The sequence below is a fragment of the Microtus pennsylvanicus genome, chromosome 10, assembly GCF_037038515.1.
Source record: "Microtus pennsylvanicus isolate mMicPen1 chromosome 10, mMicPen1.hap1, whole genome shotgun sequence".
Lineage (NCBI taxonomy): Eukaryota > Metazoa > Chordata > Mammalia > Rodentia > Cricetidae > Microtus > Microtus pennsylvanicus.
Genome location: NC_134588.1, coordinates 34777317 through 34801080, shown reverse-complemented (window position 1 = coordinate 34801080; position 23764 = coordinate 34777317). Strand labels below are relative to the sequence as shown.

The 23764-nt window shown below is 35.6% G+C and overlaps 1 protein-coding gene across 3 annotated transcripts in view; it reads left to right on the top strand.

Moving 5' to 3' along the window:
- Nucleotides 1-23764, top strand: part of LOC142858636 (complement factor H-like) — a 125157-nt gene that overhangs the window by 71808 nt on the left and 29585 nt on the right. Inside the window, exons 21-22 of one of the 3 annotated variants that reach the window (XM_075988150.1) lie at nucleotides 13-195; nucleotides 7794-8252. The exons of the other annotated variants lie outside the window; for them this stretch is intronic. Of the exons in view, the coding sequence (XP_075844265.1) occupies nucleotides 13-195; nucleotides 7794-8005 (395 nt within the window). The 3' untranslated portion in view covers nucleotides 8006-8252. Of the gene's footprint in view, nucleotides 1-12; nucleotides 196-7793; nucleotides 8253-23764 lie in introns of those variants that run through there. 3 annotated transcript variants of the gene reach the window in all.

Sequence of the window (23764 nt, the reverse complement as noted above, 5' to 3'; positions counted from 1 at the left end):
TTGTGTTCTTAGATCCAAAAGAAAAATGTGGGCCTCCTCCACCTATTAAGAATGGAGACATCATTTCCTTCAGATTACAAGTATATGATCCATTTTCTTCAGTTGAATATCGGTGCCAGTCCGAGTACATACCTCAGGGTAGCACGAAAATAACATGCAGAAATGGAGAGTGGTCTCAGCCACCAAAATGTTTAAGTAAGTACCTTGTTCTTATAAATCACAGGAGATTCAGTTTCATGATACAGATATTTTTCTGTTAATAAAGAATATTCACAGATTAAAAGTATTCTTTTGCTTAGTGCTTCACTGACAAATATGAGCATGTGAGGAAAGTAAGATTATTAGGTTCTTTTTTATATAAAGACAGTTGACAAATATAATTATGCAAGTTATTTTTATTGAGTTCTACTAAAATGTATTGATGTCCATAAATCTTGGTGCCAGCATATTTCCACACCTGTTGTCTCAGTTGATGTTCTGTTGCTTTAAAAAGACACCATGACCCTAGCAACTCCAAGAAAACTCTCATTTTATTGATCTTTCCGTTTCAGAAGCTTAGTTCATTATCATCATGTGTGAGGGCAGAGAGCATGGTGGCACACAGGCTGACATGGAGGCAGGAAAATAGCTGGCTCTGAAGGCAGTACGAAGCTATAGACACTGGCCTGGCTTGGGCTTTTGAAATCTTAAAGTCTATCCCCAGAAACACACTTCTAACAAGGCTAGCCTACTCCAACAAAACTACAGCTCCAAACCTTTTCAGTCAGCACCACTCCATGATAAATATAGAAGCCTATGGAGTCTGCCTTACTTAGGGTTTATATTGCTGTGATGAAACACCATGACCAAAGACAAGTTGGAAAGAAGGGGGTTGTATTTGTATCTCACTTCCATATTGCTGCTCATTATCAAAGGAAGTCAGCATAGGAACTCAAGCAGGACAGCATTCTGGAGGCAAAAGCTGATGCAGAGGTTGTGAAGGGGTGCTGCTTACTGGCATACTCAACCTGGTTTCTTATAGAATTCACAACTGTCAGCCTCAGGATGGTGCCATATACCATTGCCTGGTTCTTCCCACATTGATTACTACTTGATAAAAAGCCTTACAGATGGACTTCATGGAGGCATATCCTCAATTGAGCCTCATTCTTCTTCAATGATTCCAGCTTGTATCAAGAGTCAAGTTGACATACAAAACCAATCAGTACAGAAGTCATTCATATCACTACACCTGTATAAACTTTGCAGTAGTTAGATTATATCCCTCATAAAAGCCCCCCTTTCCTTACATAAACTATCTAACTTATACTATTCACTGTGAGGCAGTCAAGAGGAATTTTAGTTTTTCTTTCCATTGTCTGAGAAAGAACATGAAGGACTTCCTTTTTATGTTTGGCTCACATTACTTAATATCCTTCAATGCTTTTTCCTAATGAAAATAATAAAAATTATCTATAATGTCTGAAGCATATTTCACATATAAATATGCCACATTGTCTTAATAAATTCACCAATTTGTGGGCACTCAGACAATTTTTCTATCTCAGTTACTATGACATAGAATTGTGCAATAAACATATATGTGCAGGTTGAGTAGGTTGCTTTCATTTCTTCTGGATACATATCAGCAGAGGAACACAGGTATCATATATGGAAAATCAATTTTTAGATTTTTATGAAATCTCCATATTATTCTCCATAGTAACTGCACAAATCCACATTCCCATTAAGAGCTGTTAATTTTATTTTCCACTACAGACTCATTAGCATTTGTAATTTTTAAGGGTTCCTTTCTGCAATGCCTGTAGTGACATTTCATTTGTATTTTAATAAATAAAGCTTCCCTGAATATCAGAAAAGTAAAACAGCTGCCCTGACCAGCCTTTCAGATCAGACAGCACTGACACACACCTTTAATCCCAGTAGCCACACTAGCTTGCCATTGAAAACAGGAGGTAGTGGTGTACGCTCTTAATCCCAGAACTACAGAGGATAAAATGGGAAAAGACAGCTCTCAGACACAGTTTCATTCTGAGATTCTTGGAGGCAGGATCACCATTTCAGACCGATGTACAGGTAAGAGTCAGTGGCTGTTTTGCTTTTCTGACTTTCAGGTTGAACCCCAATTTCTCTCTCTGAGTTATTAACTGAGCATCATATGCTATTCTACCTAGGTGATAAGGTAGAATAATCTCATTGAAACCTTATTAGGCAGTCAAATGATGGCAAATGATATTATTTTCCCCCTCAACCACATATATATTTATTCCTTTCAGAAGTGTCTCTTTATTGCCATATCTTTGTTTGCAAAAGTATTTTATCTTTCTTTCCTATTTGTTTTTTGTTTTGTTTTGGTTTGTTTCTGTTTCTTTGGTTGGTTGGTTTTTGGTTTTTCAAGGCAGGGGTCTCTACATAGCTTTGAAGCCTATCCTGGAACTTGCTCTGTAAACCAGGCTGGCCTCAACCTCACAGTGATTTGCCTGTCTCTCCTCCTGAGTGCTTGGTTTAAAGGCATACAATACCACTGCCCCCTGGTGTATTTTCAATTTCATATATATTCTTGACATAGGAAATTCTTATATAATGTATATGAATGCCTGACAATTTTTTACAATTCTATAGGTTGTCCCTCCTTTATTGTATTGACCATGTTCTCTGCTATACCCAAGTATTTCTTCATGATAAACTCCATTCATCAAGGTTTGTCTTTTGCCTTGTGATTTGAGATCCCATCCAAACATTCAGTGTCCAAAACCAAAAAAGTGTTTCCCTATTGTTTCCCCTTGTAGTTTCAGCGTCCTGTTCTTATATTTGATTGACTTTGAATTGATTTTTCCTTACAATCAGAAATAAGAATCAAATTTTATTTATCTCCATGTGGATATCAATTATCCTTGTATCACTTATTGAATATGTTCTCCAACAGATGTTGGAAACTCTATTAAAATCAATTAACTTTGAAGACATAGTTCAACTTTTCAAATCTCTTTTCTCATTTATTTGATAGTTAATCCCAGTGTCATGGTATTCTGGTTACAGAGGTATTCTTAGAGTATGCTGAAATAGTGTATTATTTCCAGTTTTTTCCTTTTTGCTCAAGTAATAGTTGTCTACACATTCTACTGTAATTCCATCCAAATTTTAGATTCCCCCATTTATCTATATAAAAAATGTTGTTGGCATTTCAATGTGGTTTCTAGGAGTATGCTAACTGGTATGGGAATCATGTATATATTAATGCTGACATTAATTCTTCCAAACTTTAACATAAAAGATTTCTCCATTTTTGTCAGTTTCAGGTTCTTTCAGCAGTTAATTAATAGTTGTGTCTACAGTCTTGTACCTGAGTTGTTAAATTCATTACTGGATTAAGTTTTTGAAGTTAATGATAATGAGATTGTTTTATTGATAATTCTCAGAAAAATGGAATTGGTCTATAGAAAACTGACTTTTGTATAATGATAATGCGCATCACTACCTAGTCACTTTTGTTTTCAGTTTTTATATTTTGGGTGAGTCTTTAGAATTTAACATGTATAGAAATATATAATGCTCAAGTAAGAATGATTTGACTTTTAACTCAATAATTGTATGCTTTATCTTCTTACTTATTATAATTCAACTTCAGAAACTGCAGTGAAAGTGATTAGAGAGAATGGATGCCTTTTTCTTATTGCTGACCACAGTCATTTTTCCTTTATTTAAAATAGTTTTCATACAATATATCCTTATAATGCTTTCCTCTCCCTCTACTCCTCCAAGTTCCTCCCCATAGCCCCCGCTCTCAAGATCCATTCCCTTTCTGTCTCTCATTAGAAAAGAGCAGGATTCTAGGAGATGAAATCTAAACATGACAAAATAAAATATTATAAGATGAAGCAAAAACTTTCAAACAGACGATGGGTATGGCATCCCAACAGAAGGAAAGAATTCCCAAGAGCAGGCAAGAGAATCTGAGACCCACTTATGCTCAGAGGACCCTCATAAAAATATTAAACTAATAGCTATAATATATATGGAGAGGTCCTAGTTCAGCTCCATGTCAGCCTTGTGCTTGTGGCTTTAGTCTTTGTGAGTTCATATGGGCTTGCTTAATTGATTCTTGGGATCTTGTTTTCCTGGTGTCTTCTATCGAATCTGACTCTTACAGTCTTTCCACCTCCTTTTCTGTGGAATTCGCTGAGAATCGAGGTATGGGATTTGATGGAGACCTTTAATTTAAACTATCTCTCTCTCTACAAAAAGAACAGCTGTGGGTATCTACATCTGTTTTTATCTGGTACTAAAAGAAGCCTCTCTGATGATGCATTTAGTCAATTTTTAGGGCATTTCACATCTAGCAAGTCAATGGCAGTAAGTATGTCAGGTGTAAAAACATTTTATGCCATTTAATGATTCTGCATTACTTTGTTTTATATGCTTAAACTGTTCAATCATTTTTTTATCTTGAAAATATTTATAGTTTTATCACATGGTTTCTCTGTTTCTATTGAAATTATCATTTAATTTATTATTTGTTCTATTGGTAATGCATTATTAATATATAAGAACTGAATTATCCTTATATATTACTCTCCTGGGAGACAATAATTTGATTCTGGTGGACAATTTAAAACTTCCCACAGAAATATTCAAAAAAACTTAAATAAACTTTAAGAAAGTTGAAAACAAATTCTCTGTTCAGTTCATCTGGCCATTTTTTGAGTGATGGTCTTGTTTACTTAGTTCTCAAGTTTCTGAATCTTTATAAATTCTATGTATTAGCCACTTGTCTAAAGTGTAGATGGTAAGGATTTTCTCCCAGTATATTGGCTGGGTTTGTTCTACTGGATGTTTCCTTTGTTCTACAGAAACTATTTTATGATGAAACACAAGCAGTTTCATCTTCTGATACTTGGTGTTAGTTTCTGTTCTGCTGGTGTTCTAGCCAAAAGTTTTTGTTTATCCCCATACCTTAAAGTGGATACCCTATGTTTTCTTTTAAAATTTCAGTGTTTCAATTATTTTTTAAGTTCTCTGATCTGATCTAAATGGATTTTTGTACAAGGTGAAAGTAGGAGTCTAATCTCATTCTTCTGTGGTTAGAAAACCAGTTTTTCCAGCAACATTTGTCAATAGGCTCTCTTTCTTATACATGTTTTGGCCTCCATTCTCCAAAATTGCTAGTCAAAGATAGTTTTCTATTCCTGTCCTTTAATCAATCTGTTTATATTTATGCCTGTACTATTCTGTCTATACCTCTAAAGCTCTGATTGAGTTCTGATATTAGGACCATTCCTGCAGAGGTTTTACTACTTAGCATTACTTTTGGCTCTTTTGTGGTTATATAAGATTTCTGATATTTTTTTCTAAACTATAGAATGTAACATTGGATTTTTCAGTAAAACTGCAAATTAATTTTTACAGTTTGTCTATTTTAAAAGCATTAATTCTGAAATACCTGTTTTTTAGAGAAGGGGTTTCTCTGTGTAGTCCTGGCTTTCTTGGAATTTGCTCTGTACATCTGCTCATCTCTGCCTCCTGAAAGTTAGGATTAAAGGCATGAGCTATCACTGCCCAGCTCTGAAACAAATCTTTAAGAGAATTTTGTATCTTCAGTTCTATTAGCATTTATATGTATTTAATTTCTCTGCTGGCAGTTTTGTTTCATTTTCAATGCAGCTCTTTAGAGCACATTTTGTTGGATATCTGTGTTACATGTGCATTCATTTGATCTTCAAATTTTACGACATTTATTGGTTGGTTGATTGGTTAACTCTACGTTTATACATATTAACTTCTAATGAGTTATAATTGTCATTAGGAATGATCAGGATTTTGCTTCTAATATCATTTCATATCTGTTTCATTTAAATTGCACAGTTGTTAATTTCCAATTCTTATATCTTAATGTTTGAAACAATATCTTCTCTGTATCATTTTTTCACTCATATTCCCATTGTCTTTCTTCACTTTGACAATTGTTTTTCTGTATTCTCTTGGAAATAATTGTGTTTTAAAAAATGTTCCTTGGACTTCCCACAGGGCAGGGCACCCTGATTGCTCTTTGGACTGACGAGGGAGGGGGAATTGATTGTGAAAGGGGGAGGGAAATAGGAAGCAGTGGTGGGGAAGAGACAGAAATCTTTAATAAATAAATTTAAAAAAATAAAGCAAAATAATACAAAGAACCTTCAACAACAAAAAAATGATATTTAAAAACTCTTTCACATATCTTTTAATCATGTCAGTACATTTGGAGTCTTCTACTGGAGGATAAATGTACCACTGAAGAATCTGGTTGCTTTCCATATTTTCTTATTTCCTGTGTTTTGTACTTCTGCCTGATAATTTTTTATATAATTTATCTATGGAGACTTTCTTAGTAGGAAGTATTATACAGATGATGTATCTTGAGCTACAGTATAGGAGTTGCTCCCATGTAACACCTATGGATTATTTGTAATTAACATCTTTGGGCACTACTGTTTCTATGAATTATACTGAAACTTGGGCATTTATCAGCTCAGGTAGTTGGCAGAGACAGCACAGGATACAAGGTGATTGTTATGTCAAAATTCCTAGAGTGGATATGGTGGCTCATAAAAGATGATGCAGGTTTTCTCAGAAACTGTGATTGGCAGATGTCCAATAGCAAGGGTTATTGCTATTGGAAACTTCAGCATAGAGTTGTCAGGAGGATTCTCCTCTGACTAGACAGGGCGTGGGACCAGATGCAACAATGGGAGATGGTTATGTGAATTTGGTACCCATTCTGTAACACTTAGTCCCAGGCTTCACAGTAGTGTATGATCAAATGTGCTGTGGGGCAGGTGGCAGTGCTAAATGATTGGTTGGAGAAAACATGAACGTGAACATCAAGTCCTCTTGGCTTTCTAACAATGTAAGGGAGTCCGGGGGCAGGAGTGATGGTTGCAGAATCTAATTTCCAAGCAGGTTTGTCACTTGTTCACTGTGGAAATTTCGTAGATTTATTTTTAAAACCATGACAATCAAATTCATAATACAATAATCACTATTCAGAGTTACAACTTTTTGAGTGAATGATGAACATTGTGAGGTGGTTATGATTTGGCTTTCTAGGAGCAATATTTCTATATATACTTACCGAACTGATTATCAGGTGTAGTGATAGGAACGGCAGGCTGCGGCCCGGCTCCCAGCTAGCTTTACCCAAAATAATAACACGGAAACTGTATTATTTTAAACACTGCCAGGCGCAATAGTTTCAGCCTCTATTGGCTAATTCTTACATCTTGCTTTAACCCATATTTAGTAATCTGTGTAGCACCACAAGGTGGTGGCTTACCAGGAAAAATTCAGCATGTCTGACCTGGCAGCTGGCTTCATGGTGTCTGCCTGACTCTGCTTCTTTCTCCCAGCATCCTGTTCTGTCTACTCTGCCTATCTAAGCTATTGTCCTATCAAAGGCCAAAGCAGTTTCTTTCTTAACCAATGAAAGTAACACATAGACAAATGATCCTCCTACATCAATCAGGTCTGAATATCATACACTTGTCAAGTTTCAAATTTTTACCTTTCTCAATATCTAAGTCAATGCAAGCAACCATGGATGTGCTGAAATATGAGTACTTAATTGACATTTGAAATCCTTCCTGTAGATATCTAATTATCACATTAAAAATATTGCTTTGATACCATTTGCTATCCAATGTGAACTAATTTTATGTGTATGTTTAATATGTGTTTTTAAAAATGTTGAGGAATTGTGCTTGAAAGCTGAGTCTCTGTAGGTTTATGTATTAATTAACTTTTGATAATTTTTCTTTCAGATCCATGTGTAGTATCAAAGGAAATTATGGAAAGACATAACATGCTTTTGAAATGGAAAGAAAACCAAAAGCTATATGTTCCATCATCAGACTATGTAGAATTTGCGTGTAAACCTGGATATGAAACGACAAATGAATCACCTCCATTACGTACAATGTGCATTGATGGTCACATTGATTATCCCCGTTGTATAAAAATTGTTCGTGGTTAAGTGGATGAATGAACATTTGTTTAGAAATATGTAGGCATATTACTAATACAGTTTCAGTTTATGTTTGAAGTGCTGTTTAACTCATTTCTTCTCATAAGTGTAAACATGGGTTGATATATAATGATTAATTTGGAGACTGACAGACCGTTGCCACAAATGCAAAACAGTGAGTTCAAAATTCCTAGAACAGAACATGCTGTGTCCTAGAACAATAACCAATAGCAATAAAATAGATGCAATCACTTCAGTGTCTGTATCTACCCATAAATTTTCAAAATTTCTCCTCTCTTCCTCAATACATTTTGATCAAAAGTTCTGATTCATAGTGAAATAAAAGCATATTGTTTCATCTTCAAATTAGCATTACCTCACAAATATGTAATAATCAAACTGTCATACTTAGCATTACTTATGAATATAAGTAATTGCTACACACTACTTTTGGTTTAATAAACAAATCTAAGAAATATTTTACATATAAACTTTTGAACACGTTAATTTCACACATTGAAATTTTCAAGCAATTATACAAAGGAGTTGAAATTTCAATGGGTATCAGATTCTGTCAGTGATATAAATCTATAAGCACTGTGTATACTTAATAAACAGGAAATAAGCACATATGTACTTTTTGCCCGAATTAATAAAGAAATAAACATTAAATACATACAAATTTATAATTAGAGAAAACTGTATTTATCTTTAGAAGAAATACTGTTATGTGTTTCTATTTAATATCTTTCAAGGCAGTTTCTAGTTTACATTGGAAGGACATTTTGAGTTTATAATAGTGAAAAGGTGGCAATTATTCACCAAACATTGCTAAATTTTTATTACTATTTCGGAACTCTCTATATGTATGTAATATGACACTGTGAAAATGGATAGCAGTAACTCACCATAACCTCCTATTTTTCCAGGGTAACAAGGCAACATTTCAAAAGACCTGTATTAGTTTATCATGACTAATAGAACATTGGATATTTACAATGGATTTAAACTGACAGTATTTTCAGTTTACCTTGGCTAGTCGGATATAATTCCAGTGTAAACTGGGTAGTATTAATGTTTATCTTTATATTTCAGCACCTCTATCATGAACATAATAAGTTTTGAATCATAAAAATAAGTTATTTTAAGAAAAGGATGTCTAAAGATATTTTAACTTTTCAAATGTTGGGTTCTTTAAGGTTTAAATATAGGTATAAATAACAAGATAAAATTGAGAAGATTATCTTATACCTTTTTATTATATATCATTGGATAGGTGCCAGACCAGTTATTTAATCATCAAGGAAATGCTTATTAGTAAAAATAATACTCAAAAGTATTTGTGTTTTACTTTAACACTAGTGAAGATAGTTGTGTGTCAGCACCACCCTGACAAATTACCAGAAGCCACATGTGTTAGCTTAAAAAGCACTCAAGTCATAGAGTTCTAAATTTTAGAATGTAAAGGACTACATACCTTAGATGATGGCCTAAGATTTGATGTCTAACATTGCCTTCTCATTCCTGGGTGCTTCTGCTGGGCAGCACATTGTCATGGAAACACTTTATGGTTTCTTTATAATGGAAGTTAATTCCAATAGTGAAGAAATTACTAATCCAATCACCAGTAAAACTCATTATCTTTATCATCATGAAGGTGATGTGGAAGACACATGTAAAAATTGTGGAGAAACCACATTAAGACTATAGGAGAGGAATGAAAAATACAGTCCACAGACATAAGAGGCATAACACAAAATGATTGTGACTCACATTGGACAAAATAGAACTTTATACAAAATGCTAATAAAGGAAAATGAAGGTAATTGTGTAATGAGAAAAAGCAATTCTCTAAATACATATAACAATTAGGCCATTCACCAGGGTTACCTAGGATACAGCCTAATGTGTTTTCCCACTCAATTTATGGGATGATATATAAACTGTTTGGAGAATAAACTAGAGAGACCTTGCCCTTCCATGATGGCCATGTAAGTTGTGTCTGATTATTTTTCACGACTCTGTTCCAGTCCAGTTAGGGAAGATAATTATCTGTGTTGGACCCACACGGCCTCCAACAATTAACATAGAAGGACAAAACAAGATATTCCATTACAAAATCAGAATTGATTAATATCTAGCCACAAAACTAGCCCTACACAGAGTACTAGAAGGAAAAATTCCAACCTAAGGAAGTTGGCTACATCAACAAAAACACAGACAGTTTATAATCTCACAGCAGCAAATCCCAAAGAAGGGAAAACCACAAAAATCATCATACCAAAAATGAAAACTAAATTAACAAGAGATATCAATCACTTTTAATTAAAAATCCTTAATATAAGTGGACTCAACAAACCTATAAAGGGACACAGACTAATAGACTCTATACAGAAACAGAATCCATCCTTCTTCTGCACACAAGAAACACACTTCAACCTCAAAGAAAGACATCACCTCTGAGTAAAGGGTTAGAAAAAAAAAATCCAATCAAATGGACCTAAGAAACAAGCTGGTATAACTATTGTAATATCTAACAAAATAGACTTCAAACAAATCAATCAAAAGAGACAAAAAAGGACATTTAATATTAGTGACAGAAAAAGTCAAACATGGAAATCTCAATACTCAACATCTATGTCCCGAATAAAAAGGCACCCTCATATGTGAAAGAAATGCTTCTAAAGCTTACATTAAACCCACACACTAATAGTGGGAGACTTCAACACTTCACTCTCGTAGCTGGACAGGTAAGTCAAACAAAAAATTAACAGAGAAATAAGAGAACTAACATATGTTATGACTCAAATGGACTTAACAGACATCTATAGTCTATTCTATCCAAACATAAAAGAATATACCTTCTTCTCAACACCACATGGAACCTTTTCAAAAGCTGACCATATATTCAGTAACAAAACAAACTTCAACAGATAAAATTAAAAAAAAATATTGGAATACCCCATTGTATCTTTTTGGATGTCATGGCTTAAAACTAGAATAACACAGAAATAGTAATTCCAGAAAGCTCAAAAACACATAGAAATTGAACAATGCTCACCTGAATCATAAATGTATTAAGGAAGAAATAAAGGGAGAAATTAAGGACTTCCTAAAATTCTAAGAATATGACCACACAACATGCCCAAATTCATGCGGCACAATGAAAGCAGTGTTAAGAGGAAAGTTCATAGAATTCAATGCCTACATAAAGAAGCTAGAAAATTTCACACTATTGAATTAACAGAATATTTTAAAACTTTAGAACAAAAAGAAGAAAATTCACCCAAGAAAACTAGATGGTAGGAAATAATCAATTGAGAGCTGAAATCAACAAAATAGAAACAAAGAAGACAATACAAAAAATTAATAGGACAAAGAGTTGGTTCTTTGAGAAAACCAACAAAATAGACAAACCTTTACCAAACTAACCAAAAGACAGAGAGAGAATATCCAAATTACCAAAATCAGAAATGAAAAGGGGGACATAACAACAGACATGAAGGAAATCCAGAAAATCATTAGATCATATTTAGAAAAACTATACTATACACAATTGGAAAACTTAAAGGAAATGGACAACTTTCTGGATAAATATCACTTACCAAAATTAAATTAAGACCAGATAAGCAAATTAAACAAACCTATAACTTCTGAAAGACTAGAAACAGTCATCAAAATATCCCAACTAAAAAAAAGCCCAGGTCCAGATGGTTTCAGTGCAGAATTCTATATTTTCAATGAAAAACTAATACCAATACTACTCAAATTGTCATACACAATAGAAACAGAAAGAACACTGCCAAACTCTTTATGAGGCTACAAGTTTCCTGATACCATACTTAGTAATAAAAGACATTACTATGAAAGAAAATTACAGACCAATCTCACTCATGAACATTGATGTAAAAATACTAAATAAAATACTAGCAAATTGGATCCAGGAACATATCAGAACTATCATCCACTGTGACCAAGTCATCTCCATCCCAGAGATACAGAGATAGTTCACGACATGAAAATCTGTCAATGTAATCCACCATATAAACAAACTGAAAAAAAAACAAACCCACATAATCATCTCATTAGATGCCAAGAAACTTCCAACAAAATACAGTAACATTGCTTCGTGATAAATGTCTTGGAGAGCAGGGATACAAGGAGCATACCTAAACATAAAGACAATATACAGCAAGCTAATAGTCAACATCAAACTAAATGGAGAGAAACTCACAGCCATCCCACAGAAATCAGGAACAAGACAAGGTTGTCCCTTCTCTCCACATTCTATTCAATATAGTTTTTGAGGTCCTAGCTAGAGCAATAAGACAACAAAAGGAGATCAAGGGGATACAAGTCAGAAAGAAAGAAGTCAAATTCCCACTATTTGTTGATGATATGATAGTTTACATAAGTGACCCAAAAAATTCTACCAAAGAACTTTTACAACTCATAAACACCTTCAGTAATGTAGCTGGATACAAGATTAACTCATAAAAATATCTGTAGCCCTCCTGTACACAGATGATAAACAGGTTGAGAAAGAAATCAGGGACACATCAAACTTCACAATATCAACAAATAGCATAAAATATCTCAGAGTAACTCTATGCAAACAAGTGGAAGACCTGTATGACAAGAACTTTAAATCTTTGAGGAGAGAAATTGAAAAAAAAAAAAAAAACGAGAAAGTGGAAAGATTTCCCATGTCTTGGGGAGGTATAATTAACATAGTAAAAATGGCAATCTTACCAAAAGTACTCTACAGATGCACTGCAATGCTGATCAAAATCACAGCAAAATTCTTCACAGACCTCGAAAGAATGGTACTCAACTTCATATGGAAAAGCAAAAGACCCAAGATAGCCAAAACAGTCCTGTGCAATAAAAGAACTTCTGAAAGCATCACAATCCCTGACTTCAAGTTCTACTATAGAGCTACAGTACTGAAAACAGTCTGGTATTGGCATATAAAACAGACAGAAGAACCAATGGAACCAAATCAAAAACCCAGATATTAATCCACACACCTTCGAACACCTGATTTTTGACAAAACAGCAAAATATCTCGGAAACTGTGAACAAGTCCCCTCAAATTAATTTTTCCCTATAAGAGTTGCCATGGTGATGGTGTCTATTCACAGTAATAAAAACCTAACTAAGACAGAAGTAGGTACCAGGAACTAGGTTATCATTGTGATGGTTTGAAATATGGTAGTTTTTTTTTTTTTTGAGAAAATTTAACTTTTGTACTCGGGGTTTAAAAAACAGTGGAATGCTTTAAGAACTGATTAATGGTCCATACTAAAAGGAGTCTTTTGGACAAAAGTGCTGATAATAATTTAAAATGTTGGGAGCTGACTTTCAAATAAGAATTTTAGTATATTGCCTAGAAATTTTCCTATGATATTTTGGTGAAGGAAGTTGTAACAAGAATAATAAAGGCCCAGAGATAGATACTGGGTTTCAAGCTAAAGATCAGAAAAGCAAAATAGCCAAGCTACTAGAGAAGTCTTACTTCTACCAAGTCTTGGGCGATTGAAGACTGAGCTTAGTGCCTCTGTCTCCACCCATCCTCTATTCTCCTCTAGTGTAGTAATTAAAGTTATGTGACCAACTGTTGGCAGAGACTGCTCATTTGTCTCCCAGCCACACAGATCCTAAATAATAGCACAAAAACTCTAACAATTAAATCACTGCTTGGCCAACAACTTGTGCATATTTCTAGCTACCTCTTCTATCTTAAATTAAGCCATTTCTATTAATCTATGTATTGCCACAATGCTTTGGATTACAGGGTAAAATTCCATGGCATCTGATACCTCCATTGGCTACATGGCATCTCTCAGCTTCTACCTACATTCTCTGAGCATTCAGTTTGGTTTTCCCACATAGCTCTACTCTGCCCTAACACAGGTTAAAGAGGCATCTTCATTCATAACCAATAAAAGCAATACATACAGAAGGGAATCCCACATCACCTCCCCTTTTCTGCCTAAATAAAAAGAAAGGTTTTAATTTGAGCATAGTAAAATTGCATATAAAAAACAGGTATCAAGCAAGAATTACAGTTATAATATTTATATTTACTTTATCTTTTATCATAACTAAAGAAAACTATAACTATCTGTTTTACAACTTTATCAAAGACCCCAGAAAGCTATAATATCACCTAAGTAAACAGGAAGAGCACTGTAAGCAACTTCCAAAACTCTAGAATTGACACAGGCATCTCACTGCCTTAACAGTCACCCAAAGTTCTTCTCTAACACTGGGGCATCCAATCTTCAGCCTACAGGTGCATAGTATCCAGCAGACTTTTGGATAAAGCAGGAAATTTGAAAGACTCTTTCACTTCTATTGACAGTTTATCAGTCACTATCTTCTGCGTCCTGCAAAATGTCTGGCAGACTCTTTCATGAAGCAGGAACACTGAAGGACTACTTCTACTTTAGACAACTTCAGCAGTCATTTTTCTGTTTTCCCTGCATGCCCGGTTTATACAGCATATCATCAAGCAGTCCAGACCAGAGCTGTCTCTTGCCCAAATGCCTAACAAAGAGGCTTCAGAAGGAGCCTCTTTAATGCCTCTCATCTTCTTAAAGTAGATTGGTGCTGCCTGGAGCAGATGTATCTCAGTGCCATAAAAAGTACTAAGTTCTTAAAACATTTTAAATGCCATAATCTGTTAGTCTCTGAAAGGTTTAAAGTCTAACTGAAATATATCTTTGTACATCTAGAAAACCTAACTAACATGACTATAAGTTTGACTATTATAGATAACTATCTATTAACCTGTATTTCTTAATTGTGAATTACATTTTTAAATGAGCTGCACAAACACAATACCTTAATCAAAAGCAGAAATATACACATACCTTAAGTATACACATCCCTTAAATCTTTATCCATAAACCAAGATCCACACCAATGCCCTTACTCATCTCTATAGCATATCCTCCTTTAAATGTAAACATCATTTATAAACAATATTTGGGAATTTGGGCGTAGTTCATTAAACTGCCTCCTACTTTTTGTTGGGCAAAGTACTTTTTTGGGGGCGTCACAGGGATCTTTGGAGGAAACTTGGTCCATTAAACCAGATTAATGTGGAAGGAATCCAAAGCTTCTCATCCTCTGTGGAAACAAAAGTAAAACTTCTTTTCCAAAGCAACATAACCTTAATCCCAAATTTGAAGTAAAGATACCATTAAAGTATATATATATATATATATATATATATATATATATATATATATATATATATTGGTTTGGCTTAGCAGCCCATACAATGAAATGTCTCTCTGTACTTAGCTCATTCATAGTCAAAAATTTTAAAGAAAATACAAGAGTACACAAAATCCAGACTCTCTGTGTACTTTCCATCTTTACACGGCTTATTTTTCTTTACTCCTTTAATCAATGACTGTCTGTACTCTGTCTCTTTAAAGACTTCACTTTATTTTTTAAAACCATTTATTTTTTTATGTAACTATTTATTCTCTCTCCCAAGCCTACATACATTTATCTGACACTGTGACCCATTTAGATGTCTTTTCTATTTGAATTTGTCTTTATCACCTATTTGTAATAATTATCTGACCAGTAGCACTTTTAAAATTGTAACAGCATGGCTCCAGCAGCCCTAGATGCTGGTTGCACCTCTCTTAGGCTTTCAATAAGGCAGAAGAAGTTCACTGCTGGCTCTGGAATGGCTGAGTTGGAGTCATCCTCACCAGCTTAACTCTGCATAGCACTGTGCACCATACAAACCTGTTATGTATGAGTAAAAGCTAAGTCTGCCATGAAGCACACTGCAGAGCCTGGAAATATCTCTGTGTGTGGCATAATAAATAAAATGTCACTATAGTAGGTGGCCACATTTTGCCCTTGTTTGAAGAGTTTGACTGAAGCTAAACTGAAGATTTTTTTAGATTAATTTGATTGGCAGAAGAAATCTTAAAACAGCCTAGTGTAGAATCTGTCATGTGGGTATTGGTGGTAACTCTAATGAAGATTTATAATTAAAAGGAGCAAGCTTTGCAAAGAAAAATATTTATTTGAGGAGAAAAAGAGAATCCAAACATAATGCAGATAAGTTCTTTGTTCAAGGAAATAAACAACTTAAAATATTGAATAAAGGGAATTGTGGCCACAAAGCAATGTCCTGCCCAACTAAATATCCAACTTATGAAAAGAAATTGAAGAAAAGCTTAGAGCTGGTTATAATGGAGCACACCTTTACTTACAACACCAGGCAAAACAGAGGCTGGTGGATCTCTGCATTTAAAGCCAGCCTGGACAACAGAGAAAGTTTTGGAATAAATAAACCAGGGGAGTGAAAAACCGTAATCTGGGGAAAATGTAATTGAATGAAATGGCCATGTGCTAGCGAGTAGTCAAATTTGGCAGCACACCCACCTGGTTCTGGCTTTAGAGTTAAGGATAGAAGAAATAAATAATAGAATAACACTGCTAAGGCCAGGCCTGTGTCAAGGGTGTCCCTAGTAGAAAGGTTATTGTATAAAGCTGTGAAGTTGAAACCTGGATTGCTTTGGAGAATTCAAGATGTTAGACATGAAAGAGTTGTGGAATACTTGCCAAAAAGAACATCTATCAGTGAGTGGAACCAGCGCATGAAAAAAAAATATGTTGCAGTTAATCCTGAATGGAGATGGAGGTCTGAAGAGGGTTATGACATCGGACATGGAGGTGCAAAGATTGGAGTTTGCCCAGCTGGTTTTTTTGTCTTGATTTGCTCCAGTATTTCTTTACTATGCTGTTTTCCCTACATTCTGGAATGGTAATGAATATCTTGTACCATTATATGTTGAAAGTAGGTGATCTGGATTTGTATTTTGATTTTATAAGGAATTACAATAAGAGAATGCATGACTCTCAGAAGAAACGTTGAAGAATTTTAAACATTTTGGAGACTGTGGTAGATTATAGAAACTTTTGAAATTGTACTAAATGAATTTTGCATTATGATATGGCTGTAAGTATTTTTGTAGCCAGGGGGGTGGAATTTGATATTTGAAAGAAAGTGGCCCCTAAAATGGGTGGCACTATTAAGAAGTGTGTTGACAGAGGTTTCTCTCTTGCTTGGTTCTGTGGTTGTTCAGTTCCAAAGAAACATACAAAGATCGACATTAATTATAAACTGGTTGGCCTATTAGTTCAGTCTTCTAATTAACTCTTACATCTTAAATTAACTCATAATTCATGTTTGTGTTATCCACATGGCTTGGTACCTTTTATCAGTGAGGCATTCTCATCTTGCTTCCTCTGCATCTGGGTGACAACTGCAGACTGAGCCTTTCCTCTTTCCAGCATTCTCCTGTTCTGATTGCCCCACCTATACCTCTTGCCTGGCTACTGGCCAATCAGCATTTTATTAAACCAGTGACAAATCTTTACAGAGTACAAAACAATTGCCCCATAGCAACCCCCTTTACAAAAAAAAAATCTTCAATCTAATCTCCTTTGTTTAGGCTTTCCCCTGACATTATCAATAATAACTTATAACCAACACTCTAAACAAAAACAGACATCCATAATCCATGTTTTGGGAATGTGGGCATAGTTTTCTAGGCTACTTCCTGCTGATTGGGTGTTGGGTTCTCTGGCAGAAAGAGCAGGGGCAGAGCCTGACCTGCCAGACTGTTCCTGGGGCTAAGCAGGATGGTAAGTGTCAGATGACCCAGCCCTACCCCGACCCTAGCCACCGGGGATAAACACACCCTCTGAGTCAAGAGGCTGCCAAAGCTGGATCTCCTTTAATGGTTTTATGGTATCAGGCAGGAACTGATATAGGGTTGTGATAGAGGTGGAGAAGCATGGAATGGATGAGGCAGAGTAAGAAACAAGGGCCAATAATATTCTGACATGCTAGTGGTGGCTCAGAAGAGGCTGTTCTAGGTCAGGATGTGTTCAGTCACATACACGCAGAAGTCATGGCCAAAGACAGGTCTCCAAACTCGAGGTAGACTAAAGAAGTTACACTAGACCTCACACCAACTCAAGTTAGGCTCAAGAAGCTACACTGGGACTCATGAGGCCCAAAATCTCCCCCTTTTGTTTTTGTCATGACATTGGAAGACACGGTCCCTTTCTTAGGTCAAGTGAAGGTTGGAGGAGTGGTGTTTATATGAGGATTACCAGTCATACAGTCATACTAGGAGTCCAGACTCCTTAGTGGAAAGTATATCTTGACCTGATGTAATTCAACTGACTCCAATCTTTGGTAAATAAATTGTGTGATCTTATTGAACACACAAAGCCCAACAGTAGAGAGGAGAATAAGATAAAAGGAAGGATCTGAGCAGGGAATGAAGCCAGGTAAGAATCCATGAAAGCCCATCTACAAAGGGTTGTCCTGAAGGTCTCGCCATCTCTTTTCTAGGTCTTACTAGGATAAGCAACAGTATCCACGTTTTCAATTTTTCTGTGGAAGAAGCAGAGAGGCACTCTTCAGGGATGGGACACTCCCTGAAAACATCATTATTGTAACATGAATGGGGGCCTGCTTGTTTTGGGGGTTTTTGTCCCACCTTGTAGCCTACAGCAGGCAAGCCCCAATATAAATCACACAGAGATCTCTATAAGTTATAAGATGATTGGCCGATTAGCTCTAGCCTCTCACTGGCTAACTCTCACATCTTGATTAACCCATTTTTCTGATCTATGTTAGCCATGTGGCTCAGTAACTTTTTTCAGTGGGGCAAATCACATCCTGAGCTTCGGTAGTCTGGGCAGGAGAGGGAGGAATCAACTTCCTCCTTCCCAGAATTCTCCTGTTCTCATTACATCATTTCTACTTCCTGTCTGGTTTTCCCACCTATACCTTCTGTCTGGCCAATCAGCATTTATTTAAAACATGATTGACAGATTACAGACAATTCTCTCGCACCACATTATCATTATCCTCTTGTTGGAATAAATATTTACTATCTTCAGCTAAAGTTAAAGTAAGTACAGATTCCAAATGCTCACTCAATGAAGGTGAGAAACATAACCTTACCAAAAGTTACAACTCCAGACCTGCCTCCAGATGCTCAGGTCCCATTGGGAAAAAAAAACCTACATACATAAAAATAAAGATGATATGTCCTTCCAAAATTAGTGCTCTCATATTAATCTCTAAGAAAGCAAACTAGATGATAGAATGACAATGAACTCAAAGTAGCAATTATAGGGGCTGGAGAGATGAGTCTTCAGTTAAAAGCATGTATTTTTCTACCAGATGATCAGAGTTTTCCTCACAGTACTTACATAAGGAGGCCAAAGCCACCTGAACCTCCTGCTCCAAGAGACCTGATTTTTTTCTAATATACATGTACATATAAACACAGAACAGAGGCAACACTATTTCATACAATTTTTTCTTTAATTTCATGTGAGGAGATATTTTCATAAATAGATTCTCTTGTCATAACTTATTCAAACTGTTATCTATATTTTCACTTAAAATATTCTTATACATATATGAAAGATAAGTGATTTGACCAACAACTAAATAGTCAACTCTGATTACAATTATATTATTCTTAGACAGTAGTACGCAATGAGGTAAGAAGAACAGTGCTTAACACAAAGTGAACTTGTTTCTTTTTCTGTTTATTTTTGCTTATTTTTCTTTTTTGTCGGGGAGAGTTCATGGAGAGCAGACACTGGATGACTGGGAAGTGAGTGGGATCAGGATGCATAATATAAAATTCCATACTATGTTAACCAGTTTGGATGTTCACCTTCCTAGACCTGGATGGAGGGGGGAGGACCTTGGATTTTCCACAGGGCAGGGAACCCTGACTGCTCTTTGGACTGGAGAGGGGGAGGGAGAAAAGTGGGGGCAGGGGAGAGGGGCGAAGGATGGGGAGGGAAAAGGGAGGCTGGGAGGAGGCGGAATTTTTTTTCTTTTCAATAAAAAAATTTAAAAAAAATTCAAGAGCTCTGGACCTCTGGGAAAAGGCATACCCTCGTCATCAAAAACAGAATAAATACAGTCAAAGAAACAAAATATTTTCAGCCAAAAACAAAATAAAATTATCCAAATATAGGGAAAAACATCCATATTCAGGTGAGGAGGACTATAGAACAACAAATAGACAAGGCCAGAAAAAAATCCTCTGTTTTATATAAGACACTAAATGTACAGAACAAATAAAGAATTGAAATCTGCAACAAATATATATGTTGTCCCAATATATGCAATTACTGTCCATCAGCCCAGCTCCTCAGAAGGAACTAAAAGAAAAATATCAGTCTAAGAAAGTTAATTACACCGAGAAGTACAAAGGATGACTAATTCCAGAAGAGTAAAACAAAAGTAGGGGAATTCTTCCACCATCACAAACAAATAACAGGAATCTATAAACAGGAATCAATAAAGTGATAACATAATAAGAACCAGAGTCTCATCCCCAGCCACGTAGGGATTTTCAGAACCCTATCCTCCCTCTCTGATTCCACTCCCTAGAGACTCTATTGAACCTCATGAGAAAAAAAAACAACTTTAGTCTTAGAGTGGACATTTTAAGATCCTCCCCCTAGTAATATCACTAATCCTGACTGTCAATGCTGATTACTCAGAATCATTTTTCCCGGTGAAAACAGTAGCCAAACCTGTAAGCTAGGACTACTGGGCAAAACAGGCCAGCACATGTCTCTATATCTAGATAAGGCAATAGGAAACAAGAATATGACACCCATGCAACAAGACAAGACAAAAGACTAAACTTCAAATTGCAACCAGCCCTAACTCAGATGCCTTGACACCAGCACAAATGACAACAAGTAGCACCCAAAATAGTGTCTCCACCAGAACCCAGACACCTTACTTACAGCAGGTGGCCCTGAGAAATGCAATAGAGCTGAAGCAAAGGACAAGGACTTCAAAATAAATAGCTGTTATAAATATGTTTAGGAACCTTAAAGAAGATATGAATAAACCCCTTAGTGAAGTCAATGAAAGCACAAACAAACAGTGGAATGAAATGATGAAAACAGTCCAAGACATGAAAGGTTAAAAAATTACTAAAGTTCTAAAGAGATGGCTCGGTGGATAAGAACACTGGCTGCTCTTCCAGAGGTCCTGAGTTCAATTATCAGCAACCACAGGGTTGATGGCTCACAACCATCACTAATGAAATCTGGTGCCGTCTTCTGGCCTGCCGACATACATGCAGGAAGAACACTGCATACATAATAAATAAATAAATCTTAAAATTAAAACACTAATGTTCCAACAATAGGGATAAAGCCTGGACCCACTGCCAGTGGTCCCACTGACTGGCCAAGTCACGCAACTGCCATCCACATTTAGAGATCCTAGTTTGATTTTATGCAGATTCCCCTGTTATCATTCCAGCATCAGTGACCCCCCCCTTCATTCAGATCAGCTGTTTCTGTGGGCATCCTCATTATAGTCTTGACCACTTTGATTATATTATCGCTCCTCCCTCTCTTCAACTGGTCTCAATTCACTGTTTTGCTGTGAATCTCTGCATCTGTCTCAATCAGTTGATGGATGAATGTTCTATGATGACAATTAAGGTAGTCATCAATCTGATTAATAGGAAAAACCAGTTCAGGTACACTCTTTTTTTTTTCATTTTTTTTCAGGTACACTCTTGACTATTAATTAGGGTCCAAGCTAGGGTCATCCTTGTGGATTTCTTTTTGGAGCCCAGTCTCTTTGGAGAGATATCTTGCTTAGCCTAGATATAGGGGGAGGTCTGTGATATGACAGACTATATTGACTCCCCATGGAAAGCCTTACCCTTTCTGATGAATGAATGGGTGGTAGGAAGGAAAGTGGGGGGAATGGGAGGAAGGGAGGTTATTTTTTTTATACCAAAACCATACAAGCACTCAAACAGAAGTTGAATATTAACATAATAAAGGCAATTTACAGAAAAGAAGAGGAGAAACTCAGAGAATTATATAGCAGGAACAAGACAAAAGTGTCCAATTTTTGACACATACCCAATATAATATTTGAAGTCTTATCTAAATCAATAAGAAAACTGAAGGATATAAATTTACACAAATAGGATAAAGAAGTAAAAATACCTTTATTTGTAGATGAAATGGTTATATATATAAAGACCCTAAAAATCTCTATTAGAAAAATTCTGCATTTGATAAATATTGCAACACTGTAATAGGAGACAAAACTAATTTACAAAAGTCAGTAGCCTTCCTGAACACAAATAAATAAGAAATATGGTGAGAAAGAAGTCATGGAGACCTTGTGCTTCACAACAGCAAAAGAAAGGAAGGAAGGAAAGAAGGAAGGAAGGAAAGAAAGAAAGAAAGAAAGAAAGAAAGAAAGAAAGAAAGAAAGAAAGAAAGAAAGAAAGAAAGAAATGTCTGGATATCTTGGGGATAACTCTAACCAAACAAGTGAGAGACTTGAATAGTAAAAACATATAAACATTGAAGAAAGAAATTAAAGAAGACATCAGAATGTGGAAAAATATCCAATGATTTTTGATTAGTAGGATTAACATTATAAAAATAACAAATGCTTCTATATGCAATCAACAGATTTAATGCTTCCCCCCTCAATATTCCAGCACAATTCTTCACAGAAATTTAAAAAATACTCCTCAACTGCCTGCATAAAAACTAAAATCTCAAGATGACTGAAATAATCCTTAATGATAAAAGAATAGCTGGAGCTCTCACCATCCCAGACTTTAAGTTATATTACGCAGTGTTAGTAATTAAAAATAGTATGGTATTGACATACTGACATAAAGAAAGACACACTGACTAAAGGATTACAATTGAAAACCCAGATATAATTTCAAACATCTACAGATGTGTGAACTTTCGACAAAGGAAACAAAAATACACACTTGAGAAAAGACAGCATCTTCAGGAAAAGATGTTCAATTTGGATAGCTCTATGTGGAAGATTGCAAATAGAACTATGTCTGTCATCCTTTGAAAAATGAAAACTCCAGCTGGATCAAAGACTTCATCATAAGACTGGATATTCTGAATATCATGTAAGGAAGAGTTGGGAATTCACTTGAGCTCATGGGCACAGTAGAGAATTCTCTGAACAAGACACCATTAGCATAGCCAATAGCACACTTTAGTGAAATGGGATCTCCTAAAACAAAGGGGCTTCTATAACAAAAGCTACAATCATTTAAAAAAAGTGGCAGCCAAAAAATGGGAAAATTTTTAAACCTACAAACCTACATATTCCCAATCACAGTAACCTAAAAAATAGTTAGGACTAAACCTAAGCTTGGGTGTATAGGACCTGTACTGTGAAAATGTTAAACCAGATTCAAATTCAGTGGGAAAAATATAAATACCCAGAAGGAAATCAGAAAAAAAAAAGTAGTTATACAGGGAAAACCCTTCAGATTTTAAGATATATTACAGTCACTATAGTAAAGACAGTATGTTATAAGAACAAAAACAGACATGTATACTAGCAAAACAATATCAAATATCAAAACATAAGAACTTCCTAATACATGAACTGGCTTTGTGGGAGCCTAGCCTTTTTGGATGCTCACCTTCCTGGACCCGAATAGAAGTGGGAGGACCTTGGACTTCCTGCAGGGCAGGGAATCTGGACTGCTCTTCATTCTTGAGAGGGAGGGGGAATGGAGTGGGAGGAGGGGGAGAGGGAGAGGGGAGTGGGGGGAGAGGTGATGTGTGGGAGGAGGGGGAGGGAAATGGGAAATGGGGAGGAGGCAGAATTTTTTTTTCAACAACTAAAAAAAATAAACAAAAAATAAA